At 42.5% G+C, this 23,963-nt stretch overlaps 5 protein-coding genes across 7 annotated transcripts; 2 read left to right on the top strand and 3 right to left on the bottom strand.

The window, feature by feature from the left end:
- Window positions 1–745: 745 nt before the first annotated feature.
- On the bottom strand, window positions 746–4,129 carry Brd8 (Bromodomain containing 8). Its single transcript, XM_018112230.3, has 3 exons — window positions 3,409–4,129; window positions 2,264–3,343; window positions 746–2,201 (listed from the first exon to the last, which is right to left on the bottom strand). The coding sequence occupies exons 1-3, from the start codon at window positions 4,028–4,030 to the stop codon at window positions 1,240–1,242; spliced, it is 2,664 nt and encodes an 887-aa protein (XP_017967719.1). The 5' UTR covers window positions 4,031–4,129; the 3' UTR covers window positions 746–1,239.
- A 223-nt stretch (window positions 4,130–4,352) lies between these two features.
- Window positions 4,353–5,623, top strand: Cisd2 (CDGSH iron sulfur domain 2). The gene is made up of 3 exons (XM_018112234.3): window positions 4,353–4,557; window positions 5,049–5,263; window positions 5,326–5,623. The coding sequence occupies exons 1-3, from the start codon at window positions 4,461–4,463 to the stop codon at window positions 5,407–5,409; spliced, it is 396 nt and encodes a 131-aa protein (XP_017967723.1). The 5' UTR covers window positions 4,353–4,460; the 3' UTR covers window positions 5,410–5,623.
- Window positions 5,624–5,962: 339 nt separating this feature from the next.
- Window positions 5,963–8,054, bottom strand: eEF1gamma (elongation factor 1-gamma). The gene is made up of 3 exons (XM_018112232.3): window positions 7,897–8,054; window positions 7,604–7,753; window positions 5,963–7,325 (listed from the first exon to the last, which is right to left on the bottom strand). The coding sequence occupies exons 1-3, from the start codon at window positions 7,954–7,956 to the stop codon at window positions 6,207–6,209; spliced, it is 1,329 nt and encodes a 442-aa protein (XP_017967721.1). The 5' UTR covers window positions 7,957–8,054; the 3' UTR covers window positions 5,963–6,206.
- Window positions 8,055–8,082: 28 nt separating this feature from the next.
- Window positions 8,083–14,153, top strand: Usp1 (ubiquitin specific protease 1). Of its 3 annotated transcripts, none has more exons than XM_089256587.1 (5): window positions 8,083–8,199; window positions 9,920–10,414; window positions 10,475–11,525; window positions 11,594–12,230; window positions 12,356–14,153. In XM_089256587.1, exons 2-5 carry the CDS (start codon window positions 9,931–9,933, stop codon window positions 13,538–13,540), a joined length of 3,357 nt encoding a protein of 1,118 aa, XP_089112713.1. In that variant the 5' UTR covers window positions 8,083–8,199; window positions 9,920–9,930; the 3' UTR covers window positions 13,541–14,153. The 3 variants fall into 3 exon arrangements, with proteins under 3 accessions (XP_089112713.1, XP_017967715.1, XP_089112712.1); XM_018112226.3 differs by having other exon boundaries at window positions 8,085–8,260; XM_089256586.1 differs by having other exon boundaries at window positions 8,091–8,528.
- A 2,159-nt stretch (window positions 14,154–16,312) lies between these two features.
- On the bottom strand, window positions 16,313–23,799 carry LOC108659361 (aminopeptidase N). The gene is made up of 7 exons (XM_018112229.3): window positions 23,688–23,799; window positions 19,955–20,425; window positions 19,456–19,611; window positions 18,532–19,389; window positions 17,912–18,461; window positions 16,795–17,315; window positions 16,313–16,736 (listed from the first exon to the last, which is right to left on the bottom strand). Exons 2-7 carry the CDS (start codon window positions 20,416–20,418, stop codon window positions 16,493–16,495), a joined length of 2,793 nt encoding a protein of 930 aa, XP_017967718.1. The 5' UTR covers window positions 20,419–20,425; window positions 23,688–23,799; the 3' UTR covers window positions 16,313–16,492.
- Window positions 23,800–23,963: the final 164 nt, after the last annotated feature.

The raw sequence follows: 23,963 nt of genomic DNA, 5'->3' as shown, positions 1-23,963 counted from the left end.
GATCCTATGTTAAAGATCCATGCATTTAAAGCTGTGAACTGTTGATCAATAAAGTTGTCTCTATAACTAACTTAATAAATATGCATATATCTGTTTATTTAGTCTTTATTCAAAATAAAGTTGGAATAGTGTTCACTTTGAGCATGCAGTTTTTCCATTGATTTATATAATATTTTTTCTATTGCTGCTTTAAAACTGAATTTTCGAAAAGTTTTTATAAAGTTACACTTCTTAAGCTACTACAGTCGTTCCAATTGTTATAGCATTACGATTGCTATTTGATAAATATCTGCTTTAGTGGTATTCAACCTTGAAACTGCATTGTTAGTCGATTCGATTCACATCTATTCATCATCTAGTTTTCCTAACAATCACTATTATGTTTATAAATAGTATATCTTATAAACTAAACATAACTTTAAATGTAGAAACACTATTTAAGATTTTAAAATTATTATAATCTTATGTCTATTATAAGAGCAGCAGCTATCGTGTGATTATGATTAAAAAGTTCTTTAGCAATTATTTCTCTGAATATTTTTATCTCTTAAGATAAATTGTTTTTTATTATTGTATTGATATATTATATCTATATGTCTTATATCATAATTGTAAGTTTAAGTGTATTATAAGAGCAGTGGCTATCGTGTGATTATACTTTAACAACTTTTTAAAACAATACAAAAATATTATATAAAGCAAACCAAATTTATTTTAATTGATAGTAATAATCATTGACTTACGATATCAATTGAAATAAAATTTATTTACTTTTTATAGTATTATTGTATTTGTATTTATATTATCCAAGCTAATAAGAATATGCATATCTATAGTTTTCTTTATGTATGTGTATCATTATTATTAAAAGTATTATAAGAGCAGCGGCTATCGTGTGATAATACTTCATCAGTATCTGTAAACTTGTTTTGTTCTTTTTTCTTCATATAATATTTTATGTATTGATTTGTATAAGTTAACAATTATATCATATTAACTATTATAAGACCAGCGGCTATTGTATGTTTGTAGTGTACAAGCTAGTTAATAAAAGTTGGCTATTATTATGTACGAAAGGCTTGATAAATATTTAATAGTTGCGGAATTATATATCTTCTATGTAAAATAGAGTGTGGCTTTACTTTGCTGCCATGGATTATACAGGTTTGATAGTATGTATGAGTTTCAGTTCTATTGACATGATTATGGAAAAATAATATTAATAATAATGAAATTAGTCTAATGATGCCTTTGGCTCTTGCGCGAACCACTGCGTGCTTTGTTGCCTGCTGGTGTACGCTCCTTCTCCTTCTCCTTTTCTTTTTCTTTCTCTTTCTCCTTCTCCACTTTGCTGCTGCTGCTGCTGGAGGAACTGTTGTCGGATTGCATGTGAGTGATAGACGCGAACTCCTTGAGCGAGCTGCATTCTTGCATGAACAGCAACGCCGTCTTGTGCTGCGCTGTGTGCGGCTTGTAGACCAGCAACAGATTCTGGCACATGAGCAGCACATCCCGCTGCAGTTCGTTAATGCTGCGTAGATGGCCGGAGTCGATGTTGCGTTTGATGGTGGGCAGATCCATGGGACGCAGGCACAGCTCGGCCTTCTTGTGGGGATGCTCGTCGTTAAAGGCGCGCCGAAAGGGCGCCGCATGCTTGCTCTCTTGCAGCGTGCTGTAAATGCTGAGGAAGAGCTTCTTGGAGGCGCCACGCGTCTCCCGACGATCGTCAGTGTGCTCACTGGACGCCGGTGAATTGGGTATGCTGTCTATGACAGGAGTTGAGGAGCAGCGACGCCGTGTACTGGATCTGGCTGTGGAATGGTCGCTGGCCGTTGTTGTATCATCATCCACCATGGGACTCTCCGAACGATCGCGATGCGGCAGCCTGCGCAACAATGGCGCACGTGCAGAAAGGGGCGCAGGAGCAGGTGTGCTGGATAACCCAAAGCCGCTGGGTGGCGTCTGCCGTGTGCCACTAGTCGGCTCTGGATCGGGCTTGGTTTCCGCATGTTGCTTTGTTGATTTCGTATTGCGGATGGGCTCATCCGCTTTGCTGCTGTCCGTCAGCGAGGAAGATTCCTCGTCCGTGTCATGCACTGAACTGGCAGCAGTGGGTGCAGGCGTCTTCAGCTCTGTACTGGCTTCGGCTGTTTGTTTGCATGTTTCCGAACTGCTTTCCTTGCTGGGTTCCTCTTTGGGCACTAAATTGAAATGATACAACAAATCTTAACTGGGAGTCTTTCCTCTTTTGAATTACACTTACCTTCGCTGCTGGCCTCTACTTGCTCAGCTTTCACTTCTGGCTCATCCGAAGCAGTAGCTTCTTCTGTTTTTTTGCTGGCTTCGGGTGTGTTGGCTTCAGTTGCTGCAGGAGATTTGCTAACTGCTGTTTCAACTGCCTCTGCTGTATCAGCCACCACAGGCGTGGGCACTTCCCGAGCATTCTCCTCGCTTGAGCTGCTGGCAATTGTTATTGTCTCGTTCAACTCCTCGGCGATTATTTCCGCATCATCTATGGCCATGTCTGGGGCTTCAACTGATGGCTGACTGCGCTCCTTGCTCTCCTGTGATACCACGGCTGCCAATGGTATATTATCGTTGGAGTCATCACTGGAGCCAATGACCACTTCCTGTGCTTTCGGCTGTGCCGGCGATTGACTGGACTTGCGATTGGCTGTTTCGTCATGCTTTAGCGATTCCAGTTTCTCCTCAAAGTCAATTGCCTCAGCTTTGACTGGCGCCTCAGCCGGTGAAACAACGTTGTCAACATTCTTTAATATCTCCTCATCAATAACGCTGACCATGTCGATGCCAATGTCGTCAATAATGTTCTTGCAAAAATCCTCGATGAGATGCTGCTCCGCGGGATCATCCGTGAAAATTGCCTCCAGATCTGCTGCAGCCTGTTTGTCACTGACGTTTGCCTCGGCATCTGTGGACTTTGTTGGCGATTCATTCGGTTTATTAGCAGTGGCTGCTGCTGCAGCTACTTTATTCTTCTCCAGCAGCATGGACAGCGTCGGCGCTGCCTGTGAGGGGCTGCGCTCGGTGATGGGCACCTCAGGTGGCGGCGGTCCGCTAATGGGTCGTGTCATAAATTCTGGATCGTTTGAGCTTTTCAATATGACTGCCGGCTGACTGGGCATGGCACTGGCGCCACTTGTCAGCAACGAAGTTATCGTTGGCGCCGTTGCCGTTGCACGAGCTACGCCTGTGCCCCCGGAGCTGCCTGTTGGAGATGTGGCGGTGTTGCTATTGCTGCCACCGGGCGATTTAAGTAGCGATGTTAGCAAGGGAGCAGGAGCTGCTTGCTGTTTATTACTGTTTCCAGCTGGGTTGGCGGCTAGAAGTAGATTTACATTAATATATGCAATACATTCAAAGAATCCTGATTCTTTGGAAACAAACCTGGAATATCCTCCACATCCATGTCCACAGAAGTTGTGTCGGCAGCTAGATTGGAGCGTCTTCCTGTTGCACTTTCTCGGTTACGCCAGTTGCCAGCAATATCCTTTTTCCGTTGCTCGCGCTCCCGCATTCGGTTCTCCAGCTTCATTTCATCGATGCGCTTTGTTTCCTGTTCCTTTTCTATTTCCTGCCACATCGTCTGCAGCTCCTCCTCAGTTATTTCATCAGATTGCAAGGCCTCAATTTCCCGTTGCACCTTTCTATACAGCTCCTGATCTCGGCGCATCTGAGTTTTGACTTCCAGCAGGCGCTCTTCAGTTAGCCGCCGCAGCAGGATCTCTGTGGGAGTCTCCACGACGACGGTAGCCGGAGAAGAGAAGCCGCTGCTTTCGTTGGTGCGTTTCTTGCGTTTTGTGGTCTCAACCGTCTCCAGAAGGTGGCCATACTGGACGGCACAGTTTTTCTGAGAATACCAATCCGCGGGTCGAGAATTTCCATTGCCACAAACTGTTTTAAGTGTGCGGCTAACTGTTATCCAATTCTGGTCGCCACTGCACGAAACTGCTGATGCCAGGCATAGTTGTTCGCGTTTGGTCCAAGTGTCAAGAGGAGCGCGGCTCATTTGTTAATATTATTTGATGTACAAAAGCCGCAAACAAATATTTCACAAGCGCTATGTACAGATAGAGATGAGCGCTAATAGAGATGGGAAATCTTGATGTAACTGTTACTAAGTAACTATATAAAAATAAGTTACATTAGGGCAGGAATTATGAAAATACGAGCAATACTACTTACAGACCTATAACACATTCAATCTAAATATAATTTATATTTATATATATATATTTTTTAGAATAATAATTGTTCTCGTTGAACTTAAAAGAATTTAATTAATGTCAGTATATATTTGGTATTTATCAGTATATTTCAGTGTTTTTTAGCTAGGGTCACTCAGCCCAGCACAACAACAATAAAAACAACCAGCTTACAGATTTTTTGTGTACTACAATTGTGTTTAATTTGTAAAGGCACAGAAAAATAAAGTCAAAATGCAATCATTATCGTATGCAGTGAAAACTAGTCTGCCAAATTATTTGTCCAGCTTGCCGGTGCCCGACAGCGTGGGCGGCTGGTTTAAACTATCATGTGAGTGCCACGCTTGTCTGAACATTGGAATTGCACTAAAGGGCGCTCTAGATAAGTTTGTCAAGTCTTAGACGATCTATAATGACATAGTTAAATAAGATCAATTTTAGTAAAGTGCAATGCCATTATCTAGCATGCACAAGCATGTTATGTGCATATTTTTAAAGCTTATCCCAGCGCTGCTCACCTGAGCCAACTTATTATGCAACATTTGGGTCAAAAAGCGCCATTGCTGAATTTGTTGTTTTTGTAAAAAAAACGAGAATTCTCACTGAAAAGCTCATAAACTTTTTATCTGCATCATAGATAAACAGCAGGCAATTATTGATAAGTTTAATGTGTGGAACATAATTTGACATGCATTGAATATTGCTTTCCATAGGGAAATCCATCAGCCCATCATCCGGTCAAAATTTGCTGCTCACAATTTGCCCTACTTAGAGTCTAATTAGCAATTTAGTATTTCTAAAATAGTATTTTATCTCTTGCAGTCAAAGATTGGCTAGCACTCATTCCGCCCACTGCCGTCGTAGTCGGCATTGGCTACATCTCGTATCAGGCTCTTTGTCCCGCCGCTCAGCGTAAATCCTGCTCTGGTCGTTGCAATGACAACATAAGGAAACATGAGGCGAAGGTCGTGGACATGATTGACATTGAAAACATTGCGGATAAGGCCGCTTTCTGTCGCTGCTGGAAGACTAAGAACGTGAGTATAGCTGACGTTACTATACGTTGCTTAATTAATGCCATTATCCTTATCCCTTTTAGTGGCCCTACTGTGATGGTAGCCACGGCGAGCACAATAAGAACACGGGCGACAATGTCGGACCAGTTGTGATCAAGCGAAAGTAATTTAATCTGGATACGCGATAGCAGCGTTTTTCTAGCATTTCCTTGCTGATATTCAAATGCAGGCAGTACGAACATTTCTGAAGTTTGCAATAACAAATTGTTTTAAATTCTATAGATTGTTTTCAACCTACCTTACCGTAAGCTAAAATTGAACGAATTAACTGAAAAGAAAGCCAATAAAGATTGCCTAAATGAATGTAATTCATACAAAAGATATTAAGTTAGCGTAGTTAATGAAGTCGTAGTAGAGCTCGATAAGTTGATTTTCATGTAGTGAAAGTGATCCAAATTGCAATAGTTGAAAATAGTTATCGGTGAAAGCTTCAATTCATGCTTTAAGATTTTAATATTGGATTTCTACTACCTTTAATTGAGAGATCTATCTATGCTGGCAGCTGATATATATCAGCTCTCCTTCAAACAATATTCCTTTGCATTAAGACTTCATTTGGATGTAGTAGAAAACGCGTATTTATTTTAATTCCCGTATATAAGTTATTACCTGGCTGATCTGTTTGACATTAAATTTTCTTTCTTTTTTGTGTTAAACGCAATTACAAAAACAATTCGTTTGCTAACAGAAATGCAGAGGGCTAAAACGATTTGAAATACAAAAGATTTGGCGTGCTGGGCAAACCAGGACATTATGTATATATATTTAGATGGTAATACAGCACGACGTTTGCGACTCACTTATATATCATTACTAATCAGTTGGAGCTTAGAAATATAAATAGGCATCGTGCTTGCTGCGTAGCGCTGCTGCTTGTTGAATCTCGATGAATTGTGTTTGCAACTTATTTGAAAATCTTGCCCTGGTTGAATTTACGACCATCCTTGTCGGTGCCGGACCATGAGAAGTACTGGGTAACAAGCTTCTTGGTCTCCTCGCTCTTGGGATCCAATTTCTTCCAGTCATAGACCTCGTAGTCGATCTGCCAGTCGGGCGACAGGGGGAAGGCCAGCTCCTGTCCGCGCCACACCCACACACCAGAGATGGAGCTGTTGTTGTCCTCGCCGAAAAGGCACACTGAGGCGAATGCCTGCTTGCGCATCTTGTCCAAGCGCTGGAACATGCCAGTGATCAGATTGCAAGACATGAACACCTTGGAGAGCTCCTCATTGTATTTGTATGAGCCGAACCAGATGGAATAGTTCTCGGGATCAAACTTCTCGAAGAAGTAAGGAATGGACTTTGACTCATCCTCGTTGGAATAGACGCGCTTGAAGTCATCAAAGTTGAAGGTACCCTTGGGTAGGGCATCGAAGGGATCCTTCGATTTGGGTTCAGCGGCCAAAGCCTCATCGGCAGCATCAAGCTCCTCAGGCTCTTCCTTCTTTGCCTCCTTCTTTTCCTTGGGCTTCTTCTCCTCCTTCTGTTTGGCTGGCTGCTGCTGCTTTGTACCGGTCTTAGCCTGGAATTCAGCATACTTCTTGGGATCGTAGACTAGTGCCTTCTCGCACAGTTTGAAATCCTTGACAACAGCCTGAACCTGTGGCTGGTTCAGAATGGTAACGAACCAACGGTTCAAATTGACATAATCACGGCGCACACTCGGCTCCAGAACGTACTGGTACAGATGCAACAGGCTGGCGAAGACAACGATGTCAGCCAGAGTGATACGCTCACCCACGAGGTAGGTAACATCCAACAGCTTCTTGTTCAGACGCTGCAGCACAACCTCGGCGTCCTGCTTGACATTCGCGTTCTTCTGCTGAGGCATAATGCCAAGCAGCGGGAACACCCATGCGCAGGAGACCGGCAAGATTTCGTTATCAGCAAACGAGGTCCATTGCAGCACCTCAGCCTGTGCAAAGGGGCACTTGCCACCGCGAAGCTGCTCATTGGCCAAAAAATAGGCAATGGCATTCGACTCGCTCAGGTATTTACCATCTGCGGTCTCAAATGCGGGCACCTAGAAAATAAATGTTTACGTTATATTTTTGCGCCGGTTTATTATAAAAATGTATGTAAGCTGTCAGCAGCTCACGTGTCAATAATCGCAAACTATTGAACTTCCAAGAAGCAAAACTTATGAGTTGGCAAAATTTCGCACATTCCATGCGAATAACCTTATTTGCTAGGCGATATTTTAGCTGCTGACGTTGCCGGCTTTTGAGCTCTTTGTCCCAAGCCCCAAGCGATAAGCAACACCAATATATGTATATAAATAACTGAAAAATCTAGACTCACCTTGCCGAAGGGGAACTTCTTTAGGAATTCCGCCGATTTGTTGGACTCGCCAAACTTGAAGTCCTCGGCCACTTTCACCTTTGCGCCAGAGTACTGGGCCGCGATGAGGGCCTTGTATGCGCGGAAGTTCTCGGGATAAGTGTAAAGTGTCTGCAAATAAACATATTGCAGATTAAATTTAATATTTATTGTGTGCGTCCATCTTTTTTGCACTTGTTGAGCAACAATTTGACAATTATTAATGCAGGATTGCACAATAATTTACAAATTAAACCGACGAAATTTTTACTTACTCCAGTCGACATCGTGATTTCTGCCGGAGAGAAAGAAGAAGACACAAGCAGTATTGTCATCGCCTGCTAGATGTCATGTTATGTGTGGAGTCTATTTCAGAGCTTTTACAGACGCTGTTAAATGAGGAGTGAACATTTTACGATAGGGAGCAAACTCTGTTGATTGTAACGAGTAACGAGCGGAGAGCACAACGAATGAACATCATCTGCCACCGAGAGCGGCCGTACGCTTACGGCGCATAAGTTTAACTAATTTCAGTGCCTCAAACCACTTGAAACTATAAATAAATTAAATGTTAATGTGTAAGTGCAGCACCGCTACAATGCCCTGAAGTGCAGCAGTGAAGAAAGATTTCCTAACCAGGTACAAAAAGAGTTGAACAGTCACACGATAACCGCCGCAGTGAAAAAAAGTGAAAATTAGAGTGTGTGTGGTGTCAGTTTAACGAGTGCGGGGAGCGTTGCATGCGTGCGTATGTGTGAGTGTGTGTGTATGATTCTTACGTTGCGCTACGTTACGTTGCAAGTGAAATTTCATGACATTTGGCAGCGGCAATTGAAATTGTTTATTTTACTCAAAGCAATGCTACCCAGAACATAGCAACTGCCCGCAAATGTTGTTCCCCAAATATGTGAGTCGCATTTATACATATATGTAAAACACATAAATACTTACGCGCACCCATACACCCATACACGATTGCAAAATGAATGTCACAGCATCCAGCAAAATTTGCAAATCTTGCTTCTATTATTATAACTGTTTACTTTGCATTTGTTGCGGATCCGTGTTGTAATTGTAGCTGTAGCTGTGTGTGTGTGTGTGTGTGCTCAACCCATCTTATTGGCGCTGTCTAAATGTGTAACCTTAGCATTATCATGCACTCTTTTCCCGTCACTTGTATTTGCAGCCTGTGCGACATGTGACCTTCATTCCAGCAACAAAATCAATAGCAATACATATAGTTAACGTTCACATTCATGTTCACGTTCACGTTCACTCCTTCTACATATCATTCGCATTAATATTTGTTTGTTCTTTGTTGCCCTCTGTCTACGCCCCCCTCGATGCTTGGCCCTGGCCTACCTCACCAAAGCTACGCTTCAACCCCGCTTACCCACCTGTCGCCGTAAATTTGTATCAGCAGCCGGCCATGATTTGTACTTTACATAATTAGCCCATTTGCTGGGCGCAATTATTTTCGAATTGGAAGTGTGCTTACCCTGGGCGGGTGTTCTTCATTGCATAAATAATAATTCGGGGTTTTGACATTTGGTACGAATAAGCTAAACGCCAAAAATTCGCTGTTATATGGCTACGTGCGTTTTAATAACGAGAATTTCTCAGATTCATAAAAGCCCCTTTGCTTGTCAATAGTTTTTCTGAAATGAATCATAAGCACCTGAACCTAAGATTAATTATTGATTATTATACAATTCCTTATCACCTTATCGGACAACAATTTTGAATTTGAGCTGACGAGTCACTCAATCAGCACATGCGAACAAAATTTAGTTCATAACAGCGATCGGTTTATCTTCATAATGGCATTGCCAGAAAGTTTCGCTTTAAAAAATACTGAAATCGTTTCATTTGATAAATTTCTCTTAGTTAAAGAGAGGGAAGGGACCAGTATCAGCTGGTAGACTCACAGGAAGGGTACGCACAAAACAGAAAACAGACAGTGTGACTGTCTTACATCAATTTCAAAATCATGTGCCTGTGAATGTCAGAAATGAAGTTCCATATAATTTTTATTTTCACTGATAAATTTACTTTTTGTGCATTTGTATCAATAATAATTATTAATATACGCGTAATTACATATGTATATACATACATGCATTCATTACAAGACTGATAACATTTTTAACAACATTTATACACTGCTTTTTCCCATTTTCGTAAAGTTATCTTATTTATACACTGAAACCTATCGTTTAGTGTGCTGTCATTTAATCATAATTAGAATGTAATAAATATAATAATGTAAATCTAATTTATGTTGTCATTTTTTGACAGGATAATGAAAGATGCTCGAATATGAAATATATGAGCTGAAAGAGGAACAAGTACGTCTTCCGCCAATCAGCAGCAACAACGCCACCACCAACAATAAAATCCCAAAAACCCGTCAGAACCCGTACATTTTATTGAAGTCCGAAACTTCACTGAAACCCAAAGCTTCCACAGCATCTGCAACAACTATTGAATCCGGTGAGTCGCCGCTGTCAGCACCAACGTGTTCGGTCATTTATCCAGAGGTACAAGAGTACATAGATCAGGTCGCACAGCCAAAGCAAGCAACCCAGAAAGATATCGAGGCTTTGCGCAAGCGTAAACGTACGCGACGTGTTTATGTGGCAGAGTTGTCGCGTTGTGCCAGTCTAAGATCACGGCAACCAACAGCAGTGAACCTACCAGCCATACCGGAGAAAGCGTCGAGTCCATCACCGACAGCACAGTCATCGCCTACGCCCACGGAGGCTGCCGAGTGTCATAAGTACATCAAGTTAGGTAAGCAGTTGGAGCTTTTGAATGTAGACAATTGCTAAAGATTCGATTCAATATTTGCAGAACATTTCAAACCTGAGTTTTGGAATCGCATTGAAGAGGAGCCAGAGCCGAAAGTAACTGGAAGAAAGCGACGCGGAGGTGGCGCAGGTCTCGGCGGTAGAAATCGCAAGCGTCGCACTAAGATCGAGATCGATTCTAATTTCTCAGCGGAGACAGCAGCGGCTATTGCTGCAGCTCAAATCGAGCTTGATTCGAGCAAACCGGCGTCTCGAGCTTTCCGCAAACGCAAGCGCAGCTCCAACATGTCGCTATACGACCGACGGTATCAAACATCCACAGACGAACAGCGGCGCGTGGCCAATGGCTATGCGCCTGGCGGCCCTGGTCTGCGCGCTGGCAATTCGTCCGTCACCGGAGACAACGACGCCACCGAGCTACAGAGCCATCAGTATTATGGCCCAGCCGGTGGCAGCAATTCGAGCGGCGCCAGCTCAATCCCTGGGAGTGGACTAAATGGCAGTGGTGGTACAGCATTGAATCATGTGCCCACTATGGGCACGCTGTGCAACATTGGCAACACTTGCTATCTGAATTCGGTGGTGTATACGCTGCGTTTTGCCCCGCATTTCTTGCACAATTTGCATCATCTGATTCAGGATTTGAATGTGGTGCAGCAGGCGATACAGCGTCAACAGAATGCCAAGTCCGCCTCGCTGGGCCGCAACGTAAGCGGCAGCGGTGGTGCTCATTTGGAGCACGCACGCAGCTGGAGCAGCAAAGATCTGGCCACAACGGACCCTTACAACAGCACCAGCAATGGCAGTGGCAGCAACGCCGCCAGCAGCGGCAGCAAGAAGTCAACACATCAGTCGGTCAGTGAGAAGTTGCACGATCTGTACAGCAGTCTGCATGGCAATGAGATGGCCGACTCCAGTGAGCCCTATCATGCGGACACCCTGTTGCATGCCATACAGGATGTCAATGCTACATTCGAGGGCAATCAGCAACAGGATGCCCACGAGTTTTTAATGTGTGTGCTGAATTGTATACGCGAAACGAATCAGTCGCTGATAAAGGCCATTGGCGAATGTCCGGAAGTGATTGCGAACGGGTGAGTTCTAAATGTTATAGGTTGACCATAATGTGACTAATTGACCGATTGCCTTTTCTTGTATGCAGCTACATTGCCAATCCTGATGATACGGATACGGTCGATTCCATGGAGCGCTCCGATGTGGGAAATCATGCGCTAATGAGCGCTTCCGGCAATGGCTCGATAGCAACTAGTCAAAATCAAAGTACCACAACAACAAAAACATCATTCTTTTCACGAAAATCAAAGAGAAAAGATGAAGTGAAATCCTCAAAGGCGACACGATTACAGTCACCGCTCAAGGATAATAGTCCAACCACAGCTGGCGGTGGCATAGGAACCACACATGTCGCCTCCAATAGTCTCTTTTATTTAAACACAGTCGATCTCAGCGGTGCTCCAGCTGCTTCAGCTGCTGCTGCTACTGGTGCCAATACCACAGCATCAGCTGCATCGACAGCACCCGCAAAATATTCCAGTGATGATGAAATCAATACGGCTAGTCTGCTCAAGGATAAAATGCGTCTGGAGGAACGCATCCGCGAGCTGAATATCAACTTTTTCAACTCTGATTTTGAAGGTATTGTGGTGCTGACCACCAAATGCCTGAGCTGTGAGACAATTACGCGTCAGAAGCAAGGCATGCTCGATATATCAGTACCTGTGCCGATTTCGGGCTATGATAATGCCGAATTGCAGGAGAAACCCAGCGCCTATATACAGGTTAGTACAGCAACTAGATTAGCTATAGAAAGAGTTGAATGGAACTCAAAAGCATTAAATGAGTAATCGTTAAGCGATTGGATTCATTGATGTATTGTTGATTTACTTTGGTTTTTGTTTTGCAGAACTCTTGCATTACGCGTGAATACTTTCGCGGCGATAACAAATACAGCTGCAATCAGTGTACGGGCTACACTGAGGCCATACGCTCCATATCGTATGAGGTGCTGCCCCGTCTACTGGTCATCCAACTGAATCGGTTCTCGGGCGGCATGGAGAAGGTCAGCACATATGTGCCCACAACATTTACGCTGCCCTGCTTCTGTGCCAAGTGCTGTGAGCTGAGTGATGCCAACAAGCTGCACGTTTACAAGTTGTACAGCGTCATAACGCATGTGGGCGCCACGTTAACAGTGGGTCATTATATAGCGTACACCTGCTTCTTGGACCTGGCCAGTGATTACGTCAATTGCCCCAAGGATCGACGCAATGCGACAAACAGCGCGCAGCAACAGCAGCCAGCGGCACCAGCAGCTGGCAATGAGAACGCGGCGCCGAGCAATAATGGGATTAGCAGCATTGCCAGCTTACCAGTGTCAGCGGCTGCCTCGGCTTTGGCCTCGTCGGGCACCAGTTTGATGAAGAAAATGAAATTTGGCCGCAACAAAGCATCGAGCAGCGGCGACATGAGCAAAAATGTGAAGCAAGTGAACGGATTCACCAGCAAGACCATCACCAATGGCATTGGCAAGCTCAGCATGAACACCACCTGCCAAGGCATCAACTGCTGCGCGATGCGCCTGTGCTGCAGCCAGCAGGCGAGCATGGCGGGCAGCACTACGGCCAGCAACAGCGACTTCAGCGAGGAATCCCTGCAGAATGGCAGCAACAGCAATCTCAGCTATGGCAGCAGCACCAACAGCTGTGCTTCGTATCCCACGGGCTATGGCAGCACGGGGCGTGGCGGAGTGAAAGCCAACTATGCGCAGGGCAACAGCAGCGAACCCATTTGGTATATGTGCGACGACGACAAGATCAAGGCGATGACCCAACGGGAGTTTGAGGAGCTGCTCTCGCCCACGCGAAAAATTACAATTACACCATATTTACTGTTCTATGCACGCTTCGATTTACAGCCGGCGACGCCACAGAAGCCGAGCTCATCATCCACACCGCCACCACCGCAGCCAACGTCAGCAGCGTCGGCGTCGTCCGCAGCAGCCGGAGCAGCAGTAGCTGTGCCGGCGCAGCAGCTACCGCAGAGCTCCTGGTCAAATGATAACCTGCAAAGTGGCTTGCACAAGATTTGAAAAGTTTTTGCGACGCTGCGCAAGGTCATCAAATGTAAAACAGATGTGCCTAAGAGTAGGACAAGCAGCTAAATGAAGAGCATTAGCAGCATTAGCAGCAGCAGCAGCAGCATTAAATAAGCAACTATACAAATAGAGCAGCTATTTAGGAACTTACATTCAAGTACATTATATATATAAATATATAGGAAACATATACAAATACGTCTCTTAGTTTAGGTCACACGAGTGTGGGCATAAGTTGAAGCAGAAGTCTGTTTGTTAAACAATTGTACACGTTTAAGCTCTATCGTTTATCTACATGCATAAAACAAGTAACAAAAAAAAACAGAAACTACATTTAATAACTCTTATATACGAAACAAATGTTTAAAACTAAATACCCTTATGACTGAAGCCAGCTAAGAAAAAAAAAAAAAAAAAAACAAAAAATTAAGAAAAAAGGAATGAAAAGAAAATGATATATATCTATTATAATTACCACGCCCAGCCAAAACCCTTGTTTCGGGCCTGGGCAACTGTTTAGGTTAGTTGTGGTCCAGTTATAGCCGTTGGCTAACAAATTCAATTAGTTTGACACATGGCATTTAGAATGTACTTTTGCGTTCAGTTCGGGAAACACATTTTACGTTAATACATCTCTATATACTATATACTATATATATATATATACATATACGCTATTTTGAGTTTAGCATACATTTTATTTTTATTTGCTATGAAAACACTAAAATTTAATTTTGTCTTGGAAATTCTTTTGTTAACATAACAATTAAAGCTGAAATCAAAGCGAAAATTGTAAACACGAATTTAACACGTTACGAACGCTATGCAAACACTTGTTTCGCGCCTCAGTGAAATGCTAATGATAAAACACACGCATCAAATCTTGATAAGCCGTTTGTAAATTAACATAAACAGATGCTCAATTCAATAAGTACTTTACCAATATAATAATACATCTTTTGAATATAGTTAATAAATCCGTTTTGTGCATAACTTCCATAAAGAAGAAATAGCCTTAAGGCGGCTTCAGCCTGAAAGCAGCTTCGACCACTTGTAATTCAAACCGTAGCTAAATATTTTGTTCTACATAAACATAAACACAAATACATATATACGTACATATTAATAAAAACGATTATCAATGCATCTGGACATAGTAATAGATATATTTCTATATATATATATATATATATATATATATATATATATATATATATATATATATATAAATATAAACATATTGGCCCAAGCATATATCAAGTGTTAAATAGTTGTTACAATTTAATGCAAGCCTTTCTTTTAGGCAAATTGAGAAGAACAACAACACCAACAGCAGCAGCAGCAGCAGAAGAAGAACAACAACACACAACCAAACACACACACGTTCACAAAAGTGCATAAAATTGAAAGTCAATCAGAGAATTGTTATAAATGTAATAAAAGTTTATACTCATGTTTTTCATAGGACAAACTAAAGCAAAATAAGGATAGCAACAACAACACAGGAACACACACAACTTCATGTATGTTAACACACACCAACACACTCACACATACACCTATGCTAATTATATTAAATAATAATAAAAATTAAATTTCATAATAAATACCGAATGCAATCTGTTCAGCTCTTTAGTTAAGGGTTTAGTTACGTCATTTCAGGAGCGCTGCTTTAGTGATATTAACATTTACAAAAACACAAATACATAACACACACACACACACACGGAACACACATACATATTTATTTAGCTTGTACTTGTATTTTGTAAGATCTAACAATTCCAATGAAACAATAATTGGAATAAAAAACAAAAATCCAAACCCCAACAAAATTAATTGAAGTTACCACAAAATTGTGTTGAAGGAGCGCTGTTTAATTCCAATTACTTTTATTATTACGATAATTATGGATTATGATTATGATTATTATTATTATGATTGAGTAGCATAATAAAACATGCTTAAATATACGAAATATACAACATACTCTATGTACATTGTATGTGATATCGGTGAGAATCTGATTGCCTCAATTCTTTAGGTCAAGAAGTCTGATAGAAATTATCTTTGGAGAGCGGATGGATTCTGGGTAGAGCTTATGGTCTTTATGTAGCTGTAGTAGTAACATGATAGGACGAGATCTCGCCAAGCGATTTAGCTAGTAAACTCGCATAAGGACCCAAGTAGTAGCGCAAGCGGTCTGAGTCGATTTAGCCCCGTTTGTCTATCTGTCCGTCCGTATGTGTGAACGTGTCTATCTCAGAAGGTCAATGACCTTGAGAGGTCATTGCCGTCTCAAGGTCATTGCCCTCTCAAGGTCAATGCCCCTATCTCTCTGTCGTCGGCCTATCTTTTTATCGAGAATAATCGATAAATTCATTTAGTTTTTTCAACTTTATTTGAATACTATTTGACCTAGAGACTTCAGATTCATCGTGTATATGTGTATACGAAGATTTTGGTTGCCACGCCCCCAATTTAAAAACCGTATTTCCGTATTTACCGTTACTAGAGACTTAATTTCTGAAAGTTTCATTTAGATAGTGCGTCTACAAAAGAAATTATTCAACAAATAAATTCTCATCATATTGCCCACACTGCAGCGCAGTCCAAGTGCAGTCGCAGCTTACTGAGCAGTTAATATCTAATAATCAGAAAACATTTTACTTAATAGAATAAAAACTCAACAATTGCTTTAACTTTAATGTTTAGCCTCAACAATCTGAAATGTTAAAGAACCCACAACATAATTAACCACTGATGTTTCTTGGTATTATATAATTATTTTAATATTGTTTATTGGAACATTTAAATTTGTGTCATGCTCGAGAGAGTTTTCAATTAGCTGATGAGGGCTTGCGCTCGACATAATTTATTTAACGTTATCCGTGGAATATAACACCTCTATTTCTTATAGTTTTCTTTTTCTTTTTAGTTCTTGTTTTATTCTATAGGTTTGTCAAGTAAACTCCTGATGGAGACCGAGACCTGGTCGTAGTTGCGTTGCTTCCACTGGACATTGGTGAGCATGGTCTCTAGGGTTTGCTGTATGGCCTGTTCCAGTCCCTTCAGCGAGCTTCTGTGCTCGGTGACGAAATTCCTGAAATCATCGAAATCGCTCTGCTGGAAGGTCTGCTCCGAGAAGGGCGGCAGCAGCCGCGCCATGTCCTTGACAATGGGACTGTAGCTGTGGCGGGAAAATAGTTCGTAAAACGAATAGATGTTGATTCGAGAGAATCGCTTACAATTTGTAGATGAAGTCCACGTTGTTCATGAAGTAATCTTTGGCCAAATGGAAGCCAATCTCATTGTATGCCACCGCCTGGAAGGCATACATCGAGTCCTGTTTGCGTATGCCCTGCTTCGGCTCAAAGGTGAGGGCCAAGTAGCGCTGCAGCAGCCACACCTCACGTGTGCAGCCCAACGACGACATTATCGTGCGCTTCTCGGCAGCCACGTTCGAGTTGTTGTAGCGCATCCACAGGAAATTCCAATCGTTATCGTCGCCATGCCGTATGGCGGTGCAGTAGACCGTTTGCCGCAAATTGATGGGCACCGGATTTTGTTTGTCCGGATCCGGCTCGCTACGCCACGCCTTAAAGTAGGTCACTGCCTTGGGCACACAATCGCCCACCTGATACAGACACGCCCAGGTGGCCACCATGGTCTTGAGCAGCACCTGGTCCTGCTGCTCAATGTTGGCGAAGGTGTCATTCAAGCCATTCAGATGCTCATAGACGGGCTCGATTAGCTTTTGCAGATAACGCTGTGAATAAATGTTGAAGGTGGATGTCATATAATGCGAATGGGGTTTTTTTTATACATCTCTACTCGTTCACGTAGTAAGAAGAGAATATATTGGGACTGAGAGACTTTAGATGTCTCTTATGGACTTTGGCATAACCTTAGAACTTTATATGATCCATTGGAGTTATGAAGGCTCATTATTTATAGTGGGAACATAGTAAATTTCTGTGATCTGGAGAAGCTAAAAACCTTTTATCTGGAATCTATGTAGCTCGATAGCTTTCAACGTGAACGAGTTTGATGCAGACGGTCTTGACCGACTGCTACAGTTTACTTAAATTTGTAACATGTAGAAAGAGACAGAGAGAGAGAGAGAGAGAGAGAGAGAGAGAAAGTCTTTAAGAGATTGAGAGCTTTGTTTTGATGTGGTCTAGAATGAACTTACGAAAAAATACAACTTTGACATTGGAAATTTAGTGTCGGGCCGCATAATGTTTGCAATTTAAATAAAAATTAGAATGAGAGCTCTAGATTACGTTGTGTGATGTGTAGTAGCAGGATAAGAGTGTATGTTCGTTCAGCCATGTCTTTAAATATACGCGGAACTCAACTGACCTTGAAGAACTCCAGATTGGGCGTTTGTCTGATGATAGACTTGAGGCGCTTCAAATTCTCAAAGGCCGACTTCCAGGGCAGATACTCGCGCTCGCGTCTCATATACTCCAGCAGCTCCATGGCGATGTCATAGTTCTGCTCGCCCGTCCAGGCCAGGTAGAATGCATCGTCAATCAGCTGGGCGCGATTGATCACATGGATGCTCTCAAAGTCGCCATTGGTGAGCGTGTCGATGAGCAGTTTCCAGTTGCGTTCGTCATAGTTGACCTTGTACAGCGTCGACATCTGGGTATTGAATATGACCCACTGATCCTTGCCGGGCAGTCCGGTAATCGTCTTGGGCAGCACTTCGCCGGAGCTGCCGCACTCCATCCAGGTCTTGGGCGCCGTATTGGCAAAGTCCCGCTCCCCCTGGGTTGTATAGCTGAGCGGCACCCACCAGCAGCCGCCTCGCTGTGCCCGTGAGATCTGAGTGTTGAGCAGATAACGCTCCTGGTTGAGCTTGGCAGTGCCAGCTGAATAGTCGCGCGTAATATTGATAATAGGATAGCTGTGAAGGGTTTACAAATTAGAGATTCGTCTGGGCAGTCAAAAATTTTGGTGTACTTCGGAGCACTCACCCCGTCTGCAGAGTCCACGAGTCCATAATGCGCTTAATGTCGTAGCTCTTGGGCAGCGCCTTGAATTTGTGAGCCGCCTCTGTAAGCGATTCCCAGAGATTATCCTGCTCGGCATTGCCGTAGGAGAACTTTTGCAAATAGTTTTGTATGCCCGAGCGGAAGGACTCGTCGCCCAAGAACATGTGCATCATGCGCAGCACTGTGGAGCCCTTCTGATATGAGATCTGATCGAAGCTCTCCTGGATCTCAGAAACCAGCTCGATGGGTCGCGATATGGGATGGCTAGTCTCCAGTGCGTCCTTCCTGAAGATGACCAGCAGATTACTGAGCGACTCCTGTGCCATGGAACGCCACTCGGGATTGATCTTGTCCACACCCAAGCTGGCCACATATGTGGCGAATCCCTCGTTCAGCCACAGATCCGTCCACCACTTCATCGTGACCAGATTGCCGAACCACTGGTGGGCCAACTCATGGGCAATGATCGAGGCAACGCGCTGCTTGTCCGCCAGCGACGAGTGCTGAGCCGAATAGAGCAGGGCGATCTCCCGGTACGTGACCAGACCCCAGTTCTCCATAGCGCCAGCACTGAAATCTGGTATGGCTATCTGATCGATCTTCGGCAGCGGAAACTTAATGCCAAACAGATCCTCGTAGTACTGCAGCACCTTGGGTCCCACCTCGGCCGCATAGTCGCACTGCTCGATGGCGTTCGGACGGGCCCAGGTGCGGAAGAGCGTGCTGTTCGGCAGCGTGGAGGGCTTGTGGGAGAAGTCATTGACCGAATAGGCCACCAAGTAGGTGGACATGGGCACCGACTCCTCGAACTCACACCAAATATAATCCGCAATTTCTTCGCTGCAAATTATACCGTAAAATTCTATATATAGTCTAACCGTCTGTCAACTGGCCAACCGGTCTTACTTGGGCTTTATCTCCTTCACGGGCATGTTGCTCAGTCCGTTGTAGCGCTTGTGGTAGCCAAGCGTCACCACAAAAGGCGCCTTGTAATCCGGCTCATCGAAGCAGGGGAAGGCCAAGCGCGCAGACGCCGGCTCGAATTGTGTTATGGACAGCCAGCTGAGCGAGAATTTGTAGATATCGTAAGAGAATATTTTTATCAAATTTCTTAAGAGCTTAGGCATAGCATTAATTTAGCTAAATAACTATGAGTCATAGTGGCAACGTCTCTGTCAGGTTTTTCGACGAAAATTTATGCAGAGCATCCAAGTTTATTTTGGTTCTGTAGAGTCCCATCCTATCTTCCTGCTTTTCTTCCGTCTGTCCAGCCTTCTGTCTGTCTGTTAGTCCCTCTGTCTGTCCACCCTTAAGACCCTCCACCTGACTATCCCTCTATACGCACGTCCGTTGTCCGGCGTGAAAATAACTCTATATTCCACAGCAACATTTCCGTGCCTCTTACCGCGACTTGTTCGTTACGGGATCAATGTAGGAGCTTCGGTAGTAGCCCTCCAGCTGGCGATTGAGGTCGGCGGCGAATGGTATGGACAGCTCGTAGACATCTCCGGCCACGAGCTCCTCGCAGGTGCGCATCACATAGAAATCGTGGACCGTATTCACTTCCGTGCCGGAGACGCAATTCTTTTTGTTGGCACTCGAAGTGTCGCGCAGTGTAATGAGCGACTCATCGATCGTCAGATTCTTCGCGTGCAACGTGATGTTGTTCGCATTCTCCAGCACCTTGAACAGGATTTTCACATCGCCCTCGAAGCGCAGGTTGTCCGGGTCCTCAAAGTGCGTCAAGACACGTAAATTGTACTTCTGGGGCCGCAGCGCCATGGGTAGCCGAAAATGGCTGTAGCTCGAGTCGGCCAGGGCCAAGCCCAGCACCGCCCAACTGGCCGCGAGCAGTAGAAGCAGCCGCATGTTAAACCTGTGGAGCAACGGCAACGGCAGCAGCAACAAGAGGGGGGTAAAACATTTATAAACAAACATCAATCAACGCGCTGTTAATGTGGAGCGGAATGGAGCAATTAACTAAATCACTTGCGGTATCGAAGCTCAAATCAATTTATAAAACAAGCCAAACGGAACGCAATCAACACCAGCTAACGCTTAACACCATACCCTTTGGGGGCAGGGCATATTGAGTGTTGCATGCGTTTGTAATAGGTTGTTCAATTGATCAACTTTATAGCAGGTATTTAGTTGTACTATAGTATATACTATGGGTAACTTCTTCCAAGTTATTAAGCATTTGCTTACAAATAATCCTCATCAACACTAGTATGTATATTGAATGCCTATATCAATATGTTATGTTTCTCAGACTTTCTCTCTCAAATCTTTTATATATTCATTTTCATTCCTGAGTTTATTTCATTATTTCGCTGCCTCTCTCCATCTCTCAATCTCTTTTTCCCTTTACATCTCTCTCAAGCTTTCTTTGCCTCTTTGCTGTATATATTTTCCTCTATTTTTCGCTCCTTTCCATTTTTCTATACTTATCGTTTTCTTTTCCCTCATCTTTTTCTTTCATTCTCCGCCTTCTTCCCTCTCATTCTCACACTCCCAAGTTTGGTATAAGCCAAGAGCGAAAACCTCGATGAAAAACCTTTTGAAATACATAAATACATAAAATTTCATGTTCTCATTCTAGAAATAAGCTTTTCTATGCTATATGTCTGCCTTGTATTAGACATAATTCCTATATCTGAAAGGGTATACAAACTTCGGCCAATTGGATCGTAAGTAAATCAATTATTTATATGTATTTAGTGTTAATTCAAATAAAAGAGCAACCTTTGTTCTAGTTCTGGTAATTCTCTAAAAGCTTCTTGTAATTCGCAATTAAATTAAGTGAAGCCGAAGGGCGCTTAAAATCTGATATGACTGTGCATTTAATTGTATTTCATTTTATATTATTTTACTTTATTTATTTAATTTTTTTGTTAATGCAAATTGTCTGGGTTGTTAGTGGTGTTCGGCAGCTTTGCCCATGCCGCACACGTATTAAGGTCTGGGCCAATGAAACTTGAATTATTTTTGTTTTTATTGAACATTTTGCTTTAGAGCCGTGTTTGCTGTTTTTGTTATTATTTTGTAGCAATTTTATGCTGAAGGTGTGCAAAATGTGAGGTGCTTCGCGTCAGGTGTTTGGCAAGGCGAATCGCGAGGCAGTTGCATCTGATTCGGAGCTGATTCTAAAGGCGGTAACGCCTAATGGATGTGACTTTTGTATCTGGCAGTGTAAGATCATTTAGAGAGCGTCTCTATTTCTCTCTTATTCCCTCACAAACACACACACACACACACACACACGAGAGTGTGAAAGAACCGTAACTGGATAAACCAGATGAGAACTTACAACTCGTTTTTTCTTTTCTCAATCAGAGTTGATGCTATCCATGTGTAGTGGTTTCTGTGCGTGTGTGTGGGTGTGTGTGTGTGTGGGTGTGTGTGGGTGTGTGTTTATTAAACGTATGCAAAAGCTGACTGTGGGTGCGGCCATTGAACTCCCATATTAACATATTCCCGACTATCTGCACCTACGTATGGAGGAGGAAGACGCGCTCAGCTTATGCATTGAGAACATGTCGAAAGTTGATTCGAAAGTCAAGAATTGACAGCATGATTGATGCATGGATGGGCCACTGCATGTACAAAACATTGAAAGCATTTCAATTCTGTGTGGCGTTTACCTTCGAATCAATTATAAATTCAACAGTCGACTGCTGTCGGGTATATGCGACGCGATTATACCTGCCCATGAAAATCACTTTAAGAAGCGGTCTAAAGAATATGCCATATTTTGTATGCAATCTTGAGCATAGCTAAGCAATAATGATCTATACTACATAGAAATATTTGCCCTTGCTTAAAGCTTAGCTTAGACAACCCAAATATTTCGCTAGATTATAATAGACTTATAGAGTTGCACTTCGACGATCTACTCGAAAATGTTGTTAGGTAGACTAAACAAACTCTGAAGCTATGAATTATATACATATATGTATATGTATTCTTTCAAGACTACTATGAAGTACTGTAACATAAACTTATAATATAAATAAATTATATATTGAAATTTGAGTTAATAACCAATACATAACTCTTTGAATAGATTTCTAGCAGTGACATTCCTTAATAAATTTAATATATTATTCTCACATGTATACATTTTGTATAACATTTAAGTAAACATGTTAGTAGAAAAACTATGGATCTTTATATTTTGACACCTTCAACTGAATAAGAAATTTTTAACCGTTTCTATCCGATTAAACCACTTCAAAAAATATTCGAGGCCATTACATATGTATACGAATTTACACAAAAGAGCTATAAACTGAATATGAACATAGCCGATATACCAAGAAAAAATCGTAACCGATATATAACCCTTTAAGCTGAAAGTCACATCCAAAAGATTTAGGTATTCAGCGGAATCACTTTCAGACTCAAGCTTTTCCTTAATTGAATTCGATAAATCGTAATAATAACCGATTCGGAAGTGCTTAGTAATGCCAGAGCGAATGTTAGTTAAATGATATTTATGCATTTATGCCGTTGAAATTGTCGTAAATGTTCAATTACATGAACTTGAAACAATCAAAGTTAGCTATTGAAATAGTATAACCGATTCAAATTGCATAACCGTTAACGCGTCGCAATTTAGTGCACTGATTTCAGCTACGATTCGAGCGCTTGGCATTGACATATCAATTGAACTTGTAGCACTTTGCCTACGAGACGCGAAATTGATTTGCACAGCTTCTGGCATATATACTACATATGTATATGTGAACTTTGTTTATAATAGATATCTATATAATAGGTATATATCGATATCTGTTCTTCTTTAATTGCACGGCGTTGCTGAGGCAAAAGACGAGTAGTTGAATAACACTTCTATGAATAGTTACTGCAAATGGTTTACGAGCGTTTCGAATTACACGTTATCTGTTTGTATTTTAATAATAATATTAATTACTTTCAGTTTTTAGTTTATTTTCGTTCGAATTTCGTTAAGCTTAAACAAGTTTTGTTGCTCTGTGATTTATTTATCTTTTAGCTTGAAGCGCACGGCTTGAGCTTGGAGTTATGCACATAACTGGGCTTTATTTAGCTATATATTTTAGTTGTATTAGATGTCTAACTTTCTATATAGTATATAACTGAACCAACTGCCGTACCGCTTGGAGCTTCTGTTAGCTAGACGTGAGTGCGAGCCGTTCGCTGGTCGGCGGCAATCTAAAGATTTTCATAGCACGGCGCTTTTATCTTATAGGCGCAAGGCAGTACGCATACACACGCACTAACACACACAGAGAGAAAGAGAGAGAGAGAGAGAGAGAGCATGACTGAGCGTCGCTTTTCGCAGTCGCAGCAACAGCAGGCGGCTTAAACGAAACAAATTCGTGCTTCGGCGTCGGCGCAGTTCAGGCTTTTGTGGTACCTTTATCAAAATT

Source organism: Drosophila navojoa, chromosome 2, assembly GCF_054131105.1.
Source record: "Drosophila navojoa isolate 15081-1374.11 chromosome 2, UAZ_NAV_1.0, whole genome shotgun sequence".
Taxonomy (NCBI): Eukaryota; Metazoa; Arthropoda; class Insecta; order Diptera; family Drosophilidae; genus Drosophila; species Drosophila navojoa.
Note: the sequence above shows the minus strand (reverse complement) of the source record. Positions and strands in the feature narration are given on the sequence as shown.

Bases quoted from the DNA above. Each gene is read 5' to 3' on its own strand.
- Brd8 (XM_018112230.3), bottom strand. From the start codon at position 4,030: ATGAGCCGCGCTCCTCTTGACACTTGGACCAAACGCGAACAACTATGC. The intron at 3,344-3,408 runs GTTTGTTTCCAA...ATCTACTTCTAG, and splicing joins GGATGTGGAGGATATTCCAG to CCGCCAACCCAGCTGGAAAC. The intron at 2,202-2,263 runs GTAAGTGTAATT...ATTTCAATTTAG, and splicing joins AGTAGAGGCCAGCAGCGAAG to TGCCCAAAGAGGAACCCAGC.
- Cisd2 (XM_018112234.3), top strand. From the start codon at position 4,461: ATGCAATCATTATCGTATGCAGTGAAAACTAGTCTGCCAAATTATTTG. The intron at 4,558-5,048 runs GTGAGTGCCACG...TATCTCTTGCAG, and splicing joins CGGCTGGTTTAAACTATCAT to TCAAAGATTGGCTAGCACTC. The intron at 5,264-5,325 runs GTGAGTATAGCT...TATCCCTTTTAG, and splicing joins GCTGCTGGAAGACTAAGAAC to TGGCCCTACTGTGATGGTAG.
- eEF1gamma (XM_018112232.3), bottom strand. From the start codon at position 7,956: ATGACAATACTGCTTGTGTCTTCTTCTTTCTCTCCGGCAGAAATCACG. The intron at 7,754-7,896 runs GTAAGTAAAAAT...GTTTATTTGCAG, and splicing joins AAATCACGATGTCGACTGGA to ACACTTTACACTTATCCCGA. The intron at 7,326-7,603 runs GTGAGTCTAGAT...TTTATTTTCTAG, and splicing joins AGAAGTTCCCCTTCGGCAAG to GTGCCCGCATTTGAGACCGC.
- Usp1 (XM_089256587.1), top strand. From the start codon at position 9,931: ATGCTCGAATATGAAATATATGAGCTGAAAGAGGAACAAGTACGTCTT. The intron at 10,415-10,474 runs GTAAGCAGTTGG...CAATATTTGCAG, and splicing joins TCATAAGTACATCAAGTTAG to AACATTTCAAACCTGAGTTT. The intron at 12,231-12,355 runs GTTAGTACAGCA...TTTGTTTTGCAG, and splicing joins AACCCAGCGCCTATATACAG to AACTCTTGCATTACGCGTGA.
- LOC108659361 (XM_018112229.3), bottom strand. From the start codon at position 20,418: ATGCGGCTGCTTCTACTGCTCGCGGCCAGTTGGGCGGTGCTGGGCTTG. The intron at 19,612-19,954 runs GTAAGAGGCACG...ATTCTCGCTCAG, and splicing joins CCCGTAACGAACAAGTCGCG to CTGGCTGTCCATAACACAAT. The intron at 16,737-16,794 runs GTAAGCGATTCT...TTCCCGCCACAG, and splicing joins GTGGACTTCATCTACAAATT to CTACAGTCCCATTGTCAAGG.